Source organism: Hyperoodon ampullatus, assembly GCF_949752795.1.
Source record: "Hyperoodon ampullatus genome assembly, chromosome: 4".
Lineage (NCBI taxonomy): Eukaryota > Metazoa > Chordata > Mammalia > Artiodactyla > Ziphiidae > Hyperoodon > Hyperoodon ampullatus.
In genome coordinates this window covers 16,446,316-16,463,804 of record NC_136917.1, presented here as the reverse complement: position 1 = coordinate 16,463,804, position 17,489 = coordinate 16,446,316, and the positions used below count along the sequence as shown (strand labels likewise).

Below are 17,489 nucleotides of genomic sequence, written 5' to 3'. Positions count from 1 at the left end.
AGTTTTCCTCCCCGCTCGGTATTCGGAACTGGGTCCCTGCATCTGCATGCTCTGGGACTGCCCTTGCCTGTTGCATGTGAGAAACGGTGATCTGGTCTGTACCGTGTGTGTTGGCATGTAGGTCTGGGAGGAGGGAGCTTAGGGTGTTTGTCAGCCTGGGGCCCTAAAGTTTCCCAGGGTAAAAAAATGATACCTGGGGGCCCCTGTAATGCTGAGCCAGTGACCTGTTCACTTCATCAGGTGCATTTGAGTGCCCAGGGAAAAGAAACCGATGTCAAACCAGCTTAAGCAAAAGGGAAGTGTATTGACTCATGTCATTGAAAACCCTAGGGTAGGGTCAGCTTCTAGCATGGCTGGATCCAGGAGCTTGAAAATGTCTGACAACTGAAGAAAAATGCCCAACCTAGAAGTTGTGAGTTAAGTTTTATACAGGCACCTTACTGAGGACTCTAGCCTGGGAGACAGCCTCTCAGATAGCTCTGAGGAACTGCTCTAAAGAGGTAAGGGAGGAACCAGGATACATAGGAGTTTTTGGCTGGAAAAGCAAAACAAAACAAAACATGTAGTCTAACATCAAAAGATTACTGCTAATCCCAAAAAACAGATATCTTTTTTTTTTAAATAAATGTATTTATTTTATTTGTTTTTATTTTTGGCTGCGTTGGGCCTTCGTTGCTACGCACGGGCTTTCTCTAGTTGCAGCGAGTGGGGGCTACTGTTCGTTGCAGTGCGTGGGCTTCTCATTGCACTGGCTTCTCTTTGTTGCAGAGCACAGGCTCTAGGCATGCGGGCTTCAGTAGTTGTGGCTCACGGGCTCTAGAGCACAGGCTCAGTAGCTGTGGCGCACGGGCTTAGTTGCTCCATGGCATGTGGGATCTTCCTGGACCAGGGCTTGAACCCGTGTCCCCTGCGTTGGCAGGCAGATTCTTAACCACTGCACCACCAGGGAAGCCGCAGATATCTTAAGTTAATGATATTAGTGCTTTTCTATGAACGGAAAGATGCAAGAATCTGGTCTCATTGAAATTATTCCTTAGATGTGCATCTGAACTATCGAAGGCCAGAATCCAGAGCACAGAATGCTTCCTGTTTTTATCCATCCCAAATTCCCCTCAGGGTGCACTGTTGGGGGTGACTGCAGTGGCTCATGGCTTGATGGCAGGCAACATTCCCTTTCTACCTGTCCTTGGCACCTGAGGCTTATTCTCGCCACCTTCAGCTCCCATTCTCCACCTTGCTGGAACCATTGTCTCATGGTGACAGTAGTTCCAGGCACCCTTCAGGGGCACCCACCAAAGAAAGTGCTTCTCCTTCAACACGATCAGTTGGTTCCAACTGACCCAATTGGGTCATATGCCATCCCTGAACTAATCACGGTGGCCAGTCACTTTGGCCAGGCCAGCGTTATGCACCCTCCCCATCCCTCTGGGTGGTGGCGAGGTCAGCCTCACCCAAACATGTAGCTGGAGGCTGGCAGTGCCACCAGAGGAAGGGCAGATGGATGGTAAGCAGGCAGTGTTACCCACCACGCAGTCTACAAGCTCTCCCACTTCCCTTTGTTAGGGAACCCTGAGCATCCTACCAGAGACCAGAGAGGGTCTCTGGTTGCTAGAGAATCCCCAGTAGTCCAGGGCCTGTAGTACTGACAAGTACTTAGTCCGGGACCCAGGCAGTGTCCCTTCTCACCTGGCCAGACAAAACTTCTGTGCATCCACGGGGTTGAGTTGCTCCCAGCACCCTTCACAGCACCCACACCCCAGCCTGCATCTGTGAGTGAGGAGAACAGATGACTGTGCTGTATACAGGATGTGTGCAGCTTGAGTCAGCTCAGCCCCCACAGAGCAGGTCAGGGGGCTAGATCAATAAATAAATAAACGCCCTGTGTGTTTTCCGCCTCCCTCTACACCAGCTGGGAAGGCCACAGACAGCCTGTGGTGTTTTCCCAGTGAGAGAGAGAGAGAGGCAGCCCGGACACACTAACCATCAACGTCAGCCCACAGCTGGCTCAGTCCCTCCCTGCGGGCTGCAATGTAACCAAAACAGGAAAGCCCGCTCCTATCCTCACTGGTTCCCCTGGGACACTCATCTGTTATCTGTCTCAGCAGTCACTGCTGATAGTGTTGGGGATGGGAGCTATGCTCTTGCTCTCTGGAGGGCCCTGCCTGAGGGTGACAATGAACAACCCTGCCAGCGGGGCCCTGCAGGGGGTTGGGGGTACGGTCCTGCTGTGGGAAGGACACGGTCCTGCTGTGGGAAGGACACGGTCCTGCTGTGGGAGGGACACAGCCCGAGGCATCTCTTGGCTTTGGGGGTAGGAGCAGGGAACCACTGAGAGTGGGATGGAAGGCACCCCAGTGGTGTTGATGAAAACAGAAGCAGGCAATCATTTCATGATATATATCTCAAATCATTAACTTGTACACCCATAAGTCGATTATATCTCAATTAAAAAAATAAATTTTAAAAAATAAAATTGAAGCTTCAGGCGTGGTTGGATCCAGGGGCTTGAAAACAATGAAAAATGGAGATCAGCTACCAGCTAGGTAATGAGCATTGCTAGCTGTCTCCTCCCTGGTAGTGATTCCACCCCAAACCATATGCTGCCAGATAGCTTGTCCCTGACCCTCCACCACTAAGAACTGCAGAGGAGCCACAGAGGGTTTAACATCCACCCCACCCCTGCTGCAGCATGAGCAAGGTGACTCCCACCAGGCCTTCGGGACTTGTTCATTTACTAAACATTGACTATTTTACTAAATAGTTCCTAAATATTCCCAGTACCGTGCCCAGTGCTAGAGATAGAGGAATGAACAAGACAGACTCAAACCCCTGCCTTCCTGGAGCTCTTACTCTAGCGGGGGAAACAGACATGGAACATAATATAAGTAAATTATCTGGTATGTTAGAAGGTAATTCCTGGTAAGGGGGGAAAATAAACCCGGGTAAGGGGGATGAGGGTGCCATGGGTCTGGGTATTACGTAAGGCAAGGTCAAGGAAGGTGACCTTGAGGCACAGATCTGAGCAAGGTGAGCGCAAATGTATGATGCTGAGGGATTTCAGAGGAACTGACCTGCCGTTTGTCCTGTGTCCTGTTGCTGCTTGCACAGGGTCATCCAGGACTAAGTGAGGGTCACTTATTGGGGGCCAGGGGTGGGGTGGTGGGAACAGAGATGGTGCACAGAAGTCTTTGGAGGAAATCCCTCCTTACGAGGGCATCTCTCAGATCACAGCCTTGGCCATCAACATCCCGGGGCTTATATAGTGTCCTTGACTTACCCCAACATCTGTTTGTCCCCACAGAGGAGAAGTACACAGTCATCTACCCATACACAGCTCGTGACCAAGATGAAATGAACTTGGAGAGAGGAGCTGTGGTGGAGGTCATCCAGAAAAACCTGGAAGGCTGGTGGAAGATCAGGTACCCTCTGCAGCTGGGTGGGTTTCAGGTCATATAGGCTCCAGCTGCACAGATATCTGTAAGCAGTTGCAGAGGAGGTGAGGTTTCAGCCTGAGCTATAAAAGGATGCTTCTCCTCTGTGCTGTTTGGCTTCCTTTCCTACCCATATCCTTCTCTAAAAATCCATAATAAGCAAAACCGTCTCTAAACACACTGAACCACCGAAAGCAGTAACCCAATTGAGCAAGACTGGTCTCCACCTCCAGATGTCTCGTAATGAGTAAGTGGAGGCTGAAGCTGCCCTGTGTGAGTGATTTCCCACTCCAGCCCCGCTCTGAGAGCAACAGGATGCTAAACACCACATGGACAGTAGCCCATCCTAAAGCTGATCATTTGCCGTCATGTCTCAGAGTCCAGTGGAGACCGGCTTGCCAAACACTTTGTCACAGCTCTTTCACCTATGTGATGGAATTGAAAGCTCATAGGCAAAGGTGGCCAACTCATCTTGCTCTGCTTGGGACTTTCCCAGTTTTAGTAATGATTTTTAGTAATGAAAGTCCGGGGAACTCCCTCTTTGGTTACCCGGGCGGGCAGGGTGCAACCTCAGGAAATTAGGGCAAAAGAAGAAGCTTGAGGTCCCTGCCACCTGGTGTCTGTGCTGTGATGTAAGGCCGGACAAGAGGCAGGACATTGGGACCACTCACATGGGGCTGAGTGTGTGACCCTTCATTCATTCAGCAAACCTACACCAAAATCTATTTTGGGCCAAGCTCTCTACTGAAAGCTGGTGAGTCAACAGTGAGAAAGAGACAGTAGTTCAGACCCACAGGCATAGAAGACAGACTCAGACACAAGTACAGGGCAGGGAGGCGAGTGGGGTGTAGGAGTGCTGCACAGGGGACTTTGGAGCACAGAAGAGGGCTCCTCAGCCCGGGAGTCAGGAAGACTTCCTCAGAACTGAGGTTTGAAGCCGGAGTAATGACAACGATAACTCACGTATCTGGATTATATGTGTTACCTTGCTGTATAACAAATTATCCCAAAACTTAGTGACTCTGGAATTCAGGTGGCTCGACTGGGCTCAGGGTCCCTCATGAGGTTGCAGTGGATGTTGCCACGGTCATCAGAAGGTTTGACTGAAGCTAGAAAGTGACCGAGCCAGGTTTTGAACCCATACCTTTCTGACCCCAAAGCCCACTCAGCATTGCATGTGTTGCCTCTCTGCTTATGGCTTTGTGCCCCCAAGTGATGAACTGTCTCATAGTGATGCCCGGATTGTGTGTAGTCTGACGTTTTCCAATTAGCACAAGATTTAGTCCGTCTCAGAGGATATTTTAAGATTGATAGACACCAAACTGCAGATTTCTGCCTCCTTTTAAGTTTGCTTCTAGTTACAAAGGACTTTTTTTTTTTTTAATTGAAACGCAGTGCTATTTAGTTCTTAAGGTGATTCTTGACAAGAGATGTGACCCTGCCATATATCATCTCCAGGCTGTTAGATGTCGTCCCCAAAGGTGTGGGCACCTGTTTTGTGGTTCAGACCAGTGGGGTGCTGGCAATTTTAACAGCCAGCTCTCCAGGGGAAAATGCTCTTGATTTGAGGTGTTTGCCAATTTCCGTGGTGTAAATACTCCCACCGTGGCAGATTTTAAGCTTCCAGTGTGATGGCACTAAATGCCCAGTTGGGAAGAGATATGAACAGCTGGCTGTCACAAGTGGTGTGAGCTGACTCCAGCACACCTCTGGTCCCAATCAACCCCTCTGGTCATGCTATTCAACCGAGTTCCATAGTGCAGAGAATTAAATGATTGTTACATTCATTCAATTCCCTTTGGAATTCAGTGAGCTGGTCTGTCAGGGTCTCAGTCACTCTGAAGCTCAGTGACCTGTGGTAACCCTGGAACCAACCCCAGACCTGCTTCGTTCTCATCTGAACGCGTGTTTAATCTACTTGTTAAGCAGTATGACTGGAGGCCTGCCTATGCCAGGCTTTGTGCTGGGAGCTGGGGCTTCTGGGAAGAGGCAGCAAAGCAGCACAGACTCTGGTGCCAGCTTTCTAGGTCTGAATCCGTTTCTGCCAACCCCCAGGTTGGATGGATGAACTATAGCAATACCTGTAAAGTGCTTGGAACAGGAATGACATGGAGTAGGTGCTCACTAAGTGTCACTTATCCTTATCATCATTGTCCCAGTAGTGATGACTGTACAGGGACAATGACTGTAGCAGAACTTTGTGGCTGCTCACCCTTGCCAGGTCCACTGGCAATTTGTCCACTTGTCCCCTTTTTTCTTCACTCAACTCACAGGGAGCGAGGGCCCTCACACACAGAGATGAATCATCCATGATCTTCGCCCCCAGGAGCTCGAGTTCTAAGTGGGGAGACAGGACCATCACAGTCAAGTGTCACTGTGTGTTATAGGTGCTGGGATTGTGGGGTGTGCAGGAGACAGTGGGGGCACCGTGGAGGGAGGCTCGGGAGAGGCTTGAGAGGGGGCATGGTATTAAGCAGAGCTGGGAAAGAAGAACACAAAAGAGAATGGGCTTGGGCTTCCCTGGTGGCGCAGTGGTTGAGAGTACACCTGCCGATGCAGGGGACACGGGTTCGTGCCCCAGTCCAGGAAGATCCCACGTGCCATGGAGCAGCTAGGCCCGTGCTGCTGGCTGCTGGGCCTGCACGTCTGGAGCCTGTGCTCCGCAACGGGAGAGGCCACAACAGTGAGAGGCCCGCGTACCGCAAAAAAAAAAAGAGAGAGAGAATGGGCTTTCCAGGCAGAGGGTCTCTAAGAGCAGGGGCAGGGGGGTGAGAGATGGTGGAACTTCTGGGCGCAAGCTGTGTGGGGTGGGCGGGACATGGGGGTTGCCGTGAGAGCCAAGGCTGGGGAGGTAAGGAGAGGCCAGATTGGGGAGGCCCAGGTGAGGGCTTAGGCTTCATCAGGAGGCAGCAAGCGGTGACCAGCCTCTGGCCCTGGGCAGGTCGTGGTCCACCGTTCCTGCCGTCTGGGACCCGAAGTGGGACTCACAGGAGGAGCGCAGCTTCTCCCCATGGGCCTGGCAGAGCAGCCTGACGGGCATCCTTCCCCCTCCTCCCAGGTACCAGGGCAAAGAGGGCTGGGCCCCAGCCTCCTACCTAAAGAAGAGCAGCGGGGAGCCTGTACCCCCAAAGTTGGGCCCAGGCTCACCCGCCCACGCGGGCGTCCTCGAGCTGGACGGCATCTCCCGGCAGCAGAACTCCGTGGGCCGGGAGAAGGAGCTGCTCAACAACCAGAGGGATGGCCGGTTTGAAGGCCGCCCGGCGCCCGACAGTGACGTCAAGCAGAGTAAGTGACACCCACCCGAGCTCCCGGCAGCTGGGCACCTACTACGTGCCAGGCTCTGTGCCCAGAGGTCCTCACATGTTGTCCCTCATCCTCACAGCAGCCCTGCTGCCCGCCATCCTGTAGGTAAGAAAACAGGCTCACAAACCCCAGGTCACTCGTTCCAGATCATTCAGCCAGCAAGTTGCAGAACCTGAGTGGAGAGACGTGGCTTTCCTACTCAAACCATGTTTCTTCCACCGTCTCATATCACCAGAGCTCCTGTTTCTCAAGCCCCTACTAGGTGCCAGGAATCTTATAATCAGTCTCACTGACTCCTTGTAACAACCTTTGAAGGACCTATTCCTTTTATTTTACAGGTTAGGAAACAGAGATGAAGGGGTTTGTCCAAGGCCACCCAGCTAGTGAACAGTGGAGCCAGGACTTGAACCCAGGTCCCTCTGACTCAAGTGCCGATGGTCTCTCTGCAGGGCCTCATTTCTGAGCCAGGGGAAGAAAAAGTGGACCCTGTGTTGGGTTTATTCCAAAGATAGTTCTTTACTCATCCTGCTTTTCAAAGCTTCCTTGTATCTATTTTACCATTTAATGTTCCCAGCACACCTGAGAGTAGGTTCATTATTGTTGTCTGCTGCATACCCAGGATGCCAGCCTCAAGCATGTGACCCTGTACAGGGCAGAAGCAGTCTGTCTGTTGGGAAAGGACTAAAAACTAGCCACAAGGATGCAGTCACTTGCCCCTCGCTGGGCTTCTCCAGCTGTTTAAAGTGACTCTTATGGTCAGTGAACTTCTTGAGTCTCTCAATTGTTCTCAGCCACTCTGAGAAAACACTGACATGCCATGGCAGGAACCTACCATGGCCAAGAGCATAGGAGGATTCCTGTTAACACTAGAGGAGCGAGTGAAAATCTGAAAGCCCGTGTCTCTGTTAGGATATATAGGTTCAGATGCTCAAGCAAAGACTCCCCACTGCTATCACACACATACACCCAATAACGATGGCTCAAGTAATTTAGATGCTTATTTCTTTCTCACGGAGCAGTCAGGTATATGTCCAGAGCTGCTGTGGCAACTCTGTCCAGCCACGAGTCTTGTTATGCTGTATCTGTCTTGTGTTGCCCTCATCCTCCTGGTCCAGGAGGGCTCACCACCAGTCCAGCCAAGGAAAATGAGGCAGGGAGAAGTGGAAGACTGGACTCAGAAGCTACAGACTTGTTACTCTCTCACATCCCATCAGCCAGAACTTAGTCACATGGCAGTACCTAGCTGCAAGGGAGTCTGGGAAATGTAGTCTTTATGTAGGCAGTCAAGTGTCTGGCTAAAACTCTGTTGTGACTTTTTTCTAATAGAAGACAGGAAAAATGGGTATTTAAGAGTTTAGGGCTTCCCTGGTGGCGCAGTGGTTAGGAATCTGCCTGCCAATGCAGGGGACACGGGTTCGAGCCCTGGCCCGGGAGGATCCCACATGCCGTGGAGCAACTCAGCCCATGTGCCACAACTACTGAGGCTGTGCTCTAGAGCCCGTGAGCCACAACTACTGAGCCTGTGTGCCACAACTACTGAAGCCCACACACCTGGAGCGCATGCTCCGCAACAAGAGAGGCCACCGCAATGAGAAGCCCATGCACCGCAGTGAGGAGTAGCCCCCCACTCGCCACAACCAGAGAAGAGCCACACACAGTAACGAAGACCCAACACAGCCAAAAATAAATAAATTAATTAATTAAAAAAAAAAAAAGTTTAGCAGTCTCCTCTACACGCCAACTACCAAACTACACCTCTGTGTAGACCCACGCTAAACCAGCTCTGACAGCATGTGGGGTGCCTTCCTCAGTGTTCTGCCCTTAGCCAGGAGCCTTGGACCACTGCAGAGCCATCCTCTTCTTGACCCTGAGGCCCAGAGCAGGGGCAGCCCAACTCCAGAGTAAAAACCCCTGAAGTCCTCAGTCCAAGTTTGTTTGGCTCTGTTTACGCATTGTTTAATTTGGGTTTGTTCCAGAGCACAAAGCCAGGGGCTGTACCATTAATGCATGCTTGCCACATGCCAAGAGCCTCACCTGTATTGTTGACTTTCATCTCCACCACTGCTTCCAGGAGGCAGGCATTATCACCCCCTCTCCAGAAGAGGACCATGCGGCTCAAAGTCACATGACTTGTAGCCTCCCACCTCTGCGTTACTCTGAAGCCTGCACTTGTTGCCTTTGCTGGAAAGCTTTCCATCACTCCAGGACTGGGCACCATCCCCTTGTTGATGGAGAGTCCTGAACCCAGTCTGAGTGTCCCCTTTCTAGTTGGGCTCTCCCACAGGAAGCATCGCAGTCGCTCGCTGATGCCTGTGCTGAATGTGATGCCTAATCTCCTGCAGGAGAGAATAGATCTCTCGTGGTGTCCACCTCAGGAATTTCATCTGTCGTCTCTTTATAGGATCACCCAAGATGAGACAGAGACCCCCTCCTCGCCGGGATATGACCATAGTAAGTGGACCCTTGCAACTGGGGAGCCAGACCCTGACCTGAGACTAGACCCCTGACACTCACCTCGCCTTCTCCAAGGATGCACTCCTTGCTGCCCACCCAGCAGCCTTGTGAAGCTAATCCCACTGACAGGTGGAAAGACTGAGGTCCAGGGAGATCAAACAGTTCGCCCATGGCTTTGTGACAATTAGGTTTCAGGATGTACTTTCTGCTTCCTGAGCCCACTCGGCTTTATCTTAGATAAGTCTTCTTGAATAGCGTAACTTGAAACCAAAATGGGATAAGGCACACTTTTCGCTTGTGGTGCCATTCTGGTATTTTACTTTCATACTCCATTTTTAACTCTGTAAGCAATACTTTGAAAATGGGCTTTCTTTTTTTAATGTCTGCCATTTATTGAGCACCTTTTGGGTGCCAGGCAGTATGTCGGAGTTTCACTACGTGAACTCATTGAATGCTCTCCGTGACCCCACCAGGTAGATCCTGTTATTACCCACATTCTACAGGAGATAAAACTGAGGCCTCCAGGAGGAGAAGGGATTTGCCCAAAGTCACACCAATGGATCTGACTCGCAAACCTGTGTTCATTTCACAACCCTTGTTGCCTCTTAAGTTCAGAGAATATTGTCTTGCCTCAAATTTTCATGATTATAGGCAAATGTCCCATGTTTTTTCTCATTGCCCTAAAGCTGAAAGGCCAGTGACCTATCTAGAAGACGATGATCTGAGTGGTCCCCTTTGTTTTGTCCTAGAATCCAAATGGGTCCGCCAGCGCCCCCTTGAGGGTGATTGCCCCAATCCCTTAGCGCCTCCCATTCAGCACCATGGGAATGGACTTATGGCAGATTTAACACTGTGTTTAATTGTACCAGCCTCGAGGTCTGCCCAAGCCTCCCATCCCACCCCAAGTGGAGGAAGAATATTACACCATTGCTGAATTCCAGACCACCATCCCTGACGGCATCAGCTTCCAGGCGGGCCTGAAGGTCGAGGTGAGTGGACGTGGTCTCACTTTGTCTACCTGTGATTCTTTTTGTTTTTAATTTATTTTTTTGAAGTATAGGTGATTTACAGTGTTGTGTTAATTTCTGCTGTACAGCAAAGTGATTCAGTTATACATACATACGCATTCTTTTTCATATTCTTTTCCATCATGGTTTATCCCAGGATATTGAATATCGTTGCCTGTACTATACAGTAGGATGTTGTTGTTTATCCATCCTATGTATGATATATAATAGTTTGCATCTGCTAATCCCAGATTCCCAGTCTGTCCCTCCCCACCTACCTCCCCCTTGGCAACCACAAGTCTATTCTGTCTATCTATGAGTCTGTTTCTGTTTCATAGATAAGTTCATTTGTGTCATATTTTAGATTCCACATATAAGTGATATCATATGATGTTTATCTTTCTCTTTCCAACTTACTTCACTTAGGATGATAATCTCTGGGTCCATTCATGTTGCTGCAACTGGCATTATTTCATTCTTTTTTCTGGCTGACTAGTATTCCATTGTGTGTGTGTGTGTGTGTGTGTGTGTGTAAACACACCACACTTTTATCCATTCATCTGTCAATGGACACTTAGGTTGTTTCCATGTCTTGGCTATTGTAAATAGTGCTGCAGTGAACATTGGGGTGCATGTATCTTTTTGAATTAGAATTCTGTCCGAATATATGCCATTCTCATATGGCAACTCTATTTTTAGTTTTTTGAGGAACCTCCACACCGTGCTCCATAGTGGCTGCACCAACTCACATTCCTACCAACAGTGTAGGAGGCTTCCCTTTTCTCCACACCCTCTCCAGCATTTATTTGTAGATTTTTAAATGATGACCATTCTGACCCATGTGAGGTGATACCTCATTGTAATTTTGACTTGCATTTCTCTAATAATTAGCGATGTTGAGCATCTTTTCATGTGCCTGTTGGCTATCTGTATGTCTTCTTTGGAGAAATGTCTGTTTACATCTTCTGCCCATTTTTCAATTGGGTTGTTTGGTTTTTTGTTGTTGAGTTATATGAGCTGTTTGTATATTTTGGAAATTAAGCCCGTGTCGGTCGTATCATTTGCAAATAATTTTTTTCAGTCCATGGGTTGTCTTTTCGTTTTGTTTGTGGTTTCCTTTGCTGTACAAAAGCTTGTACTACTTGTGATTTTTGATTCTAGGCACCATCTCCTATTTCTGTGTTCTTTTTTTTTTAGTAGCAGCTTTATTGAGGTATAATTCACATACCATATGATTCAGTGATTTAAGGTATAAAATTCAGTGTTTTGGGGCTTCCCTGGTGGCGCAGTGGTTGAGAGTCTGCCTGCCGATGCAGGGGATATGGGTTTGTGCCCCGGTCCGGGAAGATCCCACATGCCGCGGAGCGGCTAGGCCCGTGAGCCATGGCCTCTGAGCCTGCGCGTCCGGAGCCTGTGCTCTGCAACGGGAGAGCCCACAACAGTGAGAGGCCCATGCACCGCAAAAAAAAAAAAAAATCAGTGGTTTTTAGTTTAATTACAGAGTTGTGCAACCATCACCACCATCAACATTAGAACATTTCATCACCCAAATAAGAAACCCTGTACACATTAGCAGTCCCTCCCCACGTCCCCTCAATCCCTCTCAGTGCCCCTGCCCCAGCCCTAGGCAACCACTGATCTATTTCCTGTGTCTATAGATTTGCCTCTTTTTATCACCTCCTCCTTCCTTGATTGCCTCTCCTCTCCCCTTTACTTCCCACTTCTTTGCTTGTCTACTCCGTTCCCTACGTAAAGGGCATCATAAATCCTTTCTCCCCTCCCATTTCTCTTTTCTTTCTCATGGGGCTAGAGCTTGAAGGTGTTTCCCATGTTTCCAGGAAAGCCCGTAAGTAATGGGATAGCAGTTAGGTGCCGGCCACTGCACTAAGCACCTCACATGCCATATCTTGCCTAATCATATCGTCATTTACTCTTGTGAGGCAGGACTATTACAATCCCCATTTTTCAGAGGAGGAAGCTGTGGCTCAGAAAAAAGGTGCTGTCCAAGGTCACACAGCCAAAAGGTGGCAGAGTCAGGATTTGAACCCATGTCTGTCTCCAGATTAGAACCAGGGCTATTGACAGCCTGCTGTTTATCTGCCCAGTATTTGGGCATCTCAGGACGATGGAGATCATATCTGTTTTTTACTTCTGTATTCCCACAGCTAGCACAGTGCCTGGCACGTGATAGATATGCAATAAATATTGTTGAATCAATGAAAATCCATCTCCCCACTAGCCTCCTGCTAACACCCAGAAAACCAGGGAGTGTTTTCTTCTTCATTCTCATCTCTAACCCTGGCCTTGGGACTGGTCCACAGTAGGTGCTCAGAGAGCCATTCCTTTATGAATGAATGTTTGAATGAACGAAGGAAATAAAGAGTGAACAAATGATTACTGAGCCATTGCATAACTGTGGCACGTGTCCTAAGGGTCTTTAGTCACTTCTCTAGGCCTCCAAAGAACCCGCCATTTTCCCTCCCGCTTTGACACCTCCTGCCCACCCGCCTCCCCCTCGAGTCCCAGGACAGCTGCCCAGTGAGCCCGGGAGGAGGTGACTTCCCGAAGGTGCATCCAGGGTCTCACCACCACTGATTCTGCCCAAGCCTCTCTAGAAAGTTCTCCTCAAGCCAAGTGTCCTTTAATCCATGCAGACAGCAGGAGGGCTGTCTGCAGGGGTGTTTAAAGAACCTGGGTTGAAGCCTGTCAAACTAATTTTTTTAAATGCAAATCCCAGTCCTCACAGAGAAACTGAGGGGACGGTGGAAATACCTCCAAGGCTCTAAAAGGCTTTTTATCTGCTCCTTTTTTTTTTTTCCTCCCAATCTGTTCTTTCTAACTTCAAATCCACAGAGAGAACTCACAAGGCATCTTGCTTGTGCTTCAAGATAATTCTGTGCCCAGTTCCCCCATTTTGCTGTTTAAAACATGTATGTTATTCTGACATGAAACATATGCCTGTCTCTTAACATCTTTCCACATCAAGGGCTGTTCTTCCTCCCATTGCTATTCAGCCTTATTTTCACTGCTTTCCTCTGAACCCCACTGGTTCAGCTGGCCCTTCCTCACCTCTCTTGCTCTCTCTGCCTTTAACCTTCCTTTAACCCAGCTCCTAGCCCACTACCTGTTTTCTTATACAAGGCTGTCAAGGCCATTTTTAGAACTGAACTTGGCATATCAAAATCCACCTCATTCTTCAAATCCCTGCCTCCTCTGGGAAGCCTCCCCGGGTTCACACTGGTGTCCCTTCCCTACCCTTCCGTTAGCTTCTATGGGACCATACATCTCAATCCTTAACAGGCCCTCATTTGTGTACATAATGCTTTCTTGACATTATGAAAAATATTCTCCCCTCATTCTTCAGTGACTGAGTTTTGAATTCCAGTCATCTTCCCTTGGCACTTCGAATAGATTGTCCCATTCTTTTCCTGCATCTAGTGTTGCTAGGAAGCAGCTACTATCCATCTGGTCCTTGTTCTCTTTTTCATTAACTGTCATTTCTCTGACTTTCTCAGGAGCTCCTCACTGTCTTTAAAATGCCAACGTTTCACTAAAGCATGTCTAGGTATGTTTCTTTATTTTTATATCCTGCTCAGCATGTGGTGGGTCTTTTCAATCTAAGGACTCAGGAAATCTTCCTAGAAATTTTCCCACTTTTACTTCTTTTTTTTTTTTTTTTTTTTTTTTGTGGTGGGGGTGGTAGGGGAGCTCCCTGATAAGGGATCAAACCCTTGCCCCCTGCAGGGGAAGCACGGAGTCTTAACCACTGGACCGCCAGGGAAGTCCATCACTTTTACTTCTTTAAATAATGACTCTCTTCACTCTTTTTATTCTTTCCTTTTGGAATGGTTATGAAACAGTATGAGAGCTTCTGCCCCTATTTTCCATGTCTCTTAACGTTTCTTTCATATTTTCCACCTTCATCCCTTTGTACTGCATTCCTAGAGCATTCTGCTTCATCTTTTAGTCCAATAATTTGCTCTTTAACAATTCAGTCTGTTTCTTATTTTATTTCAACAGCTGTCATTTTTATTGCCAAGAGCACTTATTGATCCTTTTCATAGTTACGTGTTCTCATTTCATAACAGCCTGTTCTTTCATGATGTCGATGCCCTTCTGTATCTGTCTAAGGATATTAAATATGTTATTGTTCATGATCTCTCTCCTCGGTTGTAGATCCTTCACAGTGGTGTTGGTATTTATTTCAGTTCTTTTCACGGTGTTAGGACTTGTCTTGGGCAGTACAAGAAGAGGAAGCAGTCAAGCAGCCCAGTTGGGGAGTGTACGCAAGGGGCTGGTTGACTTCCACTGGCTTCAGTGCCAGATCGGGGACTTCTGAGCCAGCCACTGAGCAGTGTCTTGTCTCTGACCCAAGCTCGTTCTTTCACTGTTCCACTCGTGAGCAATCACCTCCTTCACACCACCTACCCTACAGGAATGGAATAAAGGGCATAGAGGGGTCAACCAGCCTTGTTGCTTCTGCCGTGGTATCCCAGTTAATCCCCTGTCACTTGCCCCTGGGCCTTCCTAGTCTCAGATTCTACCCCTTCAAAGTCTGGCAGGCCTCCCACTGCTACTACCTTTTGCAACAAAAGCCCCTGCAGCAGTCCTGGGCCACAGCCCCCCTTTGCAGCTTCTGCCCGTCAGTGATTCCTCACAATTCCTAGTCCACTAACTTCTCCCCTTCCTCTTTCTGCGCTTGGCTTTGTACTGATATTCATTTGTTTCCTGGCTTTATTGCATTAAGGGGAAACTGCTGTTCATTCCATCTCCCATCTTGAAACCAGAAGTCTGGCTTGCATATTATAAAAGTTTTTTTGTTTGTTTGTTTTTTCCCAAGAGCACTGAAGAACATGATAAAACCTTCTTCTCCTTTAAGACAATGAGTTTCCAGCATTTTGTACAAACACACGCCATTGTTTCAACGTGCTGGCAAACAGGGCATTTGCCAATACGCACCAGCACTCCCTGGCTCAGAGCATTCCGAAATCCACCTAGGGCAGCTCAAGGTGTTCCGGACAATGCACTGAAGCTGAGGGCTGACTCTGTGTGCAGTAGGGAGTAAATGGATCCCTGGGGTCTTCTGGAGGTGCTGGGGAGTCTCCCTCCAAGGCTGCACCCGCACTTCAACCAGAACCATTCCCCTGTCTCGTTTCTGGCTTTTATTCTGTCTGCTTTTGCTAAACCTGAGCCAATAAATAGCTCACATACCCAGCATTCTTTTCCAGGAAGCACAAATGTAACCCATTCTTGAAACTTCGCTGCTTTATTATTGTTCTGTGATGTCAGCATAGGTTCTGCTAGTGATGACTTGAAGGACTTGAGTGAGAAATAGTTGACCCTACAGTTTTTGGTTTAACCAAGAGTTCTTATGATAAACACTGTATCCTTTGTTTTCTTCTCCTCCAGTTTTGCTTCCTGGTTCAATTCAACATCATCTTAGTGTTCAGAATTCATTAGTGGAACCACAGTATTCTAGCAGTGGAACTACAAGGAATACCTTAGTTCCTTGCTTGGTCTGTGTATCTTCAAAACATGTTTTACTAATGATGATATGATGATAATGATGATACAGACACTTATGTGTGCCGAGTACCTTACGTCCTTCATAACTAATCTTCAAACAAGTCCCAAGAGGTCAATATATTCAGCCCATTTTATTTTTATTTATTTGTTTGTTTGTTTGTTTGTTTATTTATTTTTGGCTGCGTTGGGTCTTTGTTGCTGCGCGTGGGCTTCCTTTAGTTGCGGCGAGCGGGGGCTCCTCTTCACTGTGGTGCGCAGGCTTCTCATTGCGGTGGCTTCTCTTGTTGCGGAGCACGGGCTCTAGGCACGCAGGCTCAGTAGTTGTGGCGTACGGGCTTAGTGGATCTGTGGCTCCGCGGCATGTGGGATCTTCCCGGACCAGGGCTCAAACCCATGTCCCCTGCATTGACAGGCAGATTCTTAACCACTGCACCACCAGGGAAGTCCCCAGCCCATTTTACAGATGTATCTGAGACAAAGAGAGGTTAGGTAAATGTCCAAGGTTACATAGCTGGTAAGTGGTGGAGCTGGGATTTGATCCCAAATCTCTTTGGTTTTAAAGCCCAGGCTATATTCTTTCATCTCCATTCTTGTGACTTTGCATTTGCTTTTACAGGCCAACCTAGGAGATATTGCAGGTTCAGTTCCAGACCACCCCTATAAAGCCAGTATCACAATAAAGCAAGTCACATGAATGTTTTGGTTTCCCAGTGCATATAAAAGTTGTGTTTACATTATACTATAATCTATTAAGTGTGCAATAGCATTATGTCTAAAAAAATGTGCAGACCGGGCTTCCCTGTGGCACAGCCCGTGTGCCACAACTACTGAAGTTCGCACATCTGGAGCCTGTGCTCCACAACGGGAGAAGCCACCACAATGAGAAGCCTGAGCACCTCACTGAAGAGTAGAGAAACTATAGAAAGCCGCAACTAGAGAAAGCCTGCGTACAGCAACAAAGACCCAACATAGCCAAAGATAAACAAATAAAATGAAAAAATTTATTTTAAAAAAAAAGTGCAGACCTTAATTAAAAAATACTTAATTGCTAAAAAATGCAAACCATCATCTGAGCCTTCAGCAAGTTGTAATCTTTTTGCAATAGTAACATCAAAGATCACTGACCACAGATCACCATTACACATATAATAACAATGAAAAAGTTTGAAATATTGTGAAAATGAGCAATTTGTAAAAAAAAAAAACAAAAAAAAAAAACGCAGTATCTGCAAAGCGCAATAAACTGAAATGCAATAAAATTAGGTTTGACTGGGGACTTCCCTGGTGGTGCAGTGGTTAAGAATCCACCTGCCAATGCAGGGGACACAGGTTCAAGCCCTGGTCCGGGAAGATCCCACGAGCCGTGGAGCAACTGAGCCTGTGCGCCACAACTACTGAGCCTGTGTGCCACAACTACTGAAACCCACGTGCCTAGAGCCCGTGCTCCACAAGAGAAGCCACCGCAATGAGAAGCCTGCACACCACGACAAAGGGTAGCCCCCGCTCACTGCAACTAGAGAAAGCCCTTACTCAGCAACGAAGACCCAATGCAGCCAGAAATTAATTAATTAATTTTAAAAAATTTTAAATGAGGTATGACTGACTGTATTCATAATAGCTCTTAGCTTCTATCTAGTAAATGAAAACTCCCATACATCACAATTAAGGACACAAAGGTTGAGAGCTTCTGCCATAGTACATAGTAGAGTGTAAGCTTAGCAAATCCTCATTGATAGACTTCATTTTGATTATTGTTCTGTTTTCATTT

The 17,489-nt window shown here is 47.9% G+C and overlaps 1 protein-coding gene across 1 annotated transcript in view; it reads left to right on the top strand.

Annotated features, from left to right (window-relative positions):
* The window catches only part of SH3PXD2B (SH3 and PX domains 2B), a gene marked incomplete at its 5' end in the record, with an annotated part of 115,013 nt that overhangs the window by 88,939 nt on the left and 8,585 nt on the right, over positions 1–17,489 (top strand). The window contains 4 exons of the mRNA XM_079703606.1: positions 3,302–3,419; positions 6,490–6,716; positions 9,136–9,185; positions 10,058–10,177. Of these exons, the coding sequence (XP_079559732.1) occupies positions 3,302–3,419; positions 6,490–6,716; positions 9,136–9,185; positions 10,058–10,177 (515 nt within the window). The remainder of the gene's footprint in view (positions 1–3,301; positions 3,420–6,489; positions 6,717–9,135; positions 9,186–10,057; positions 10,178–17,489) is intronic.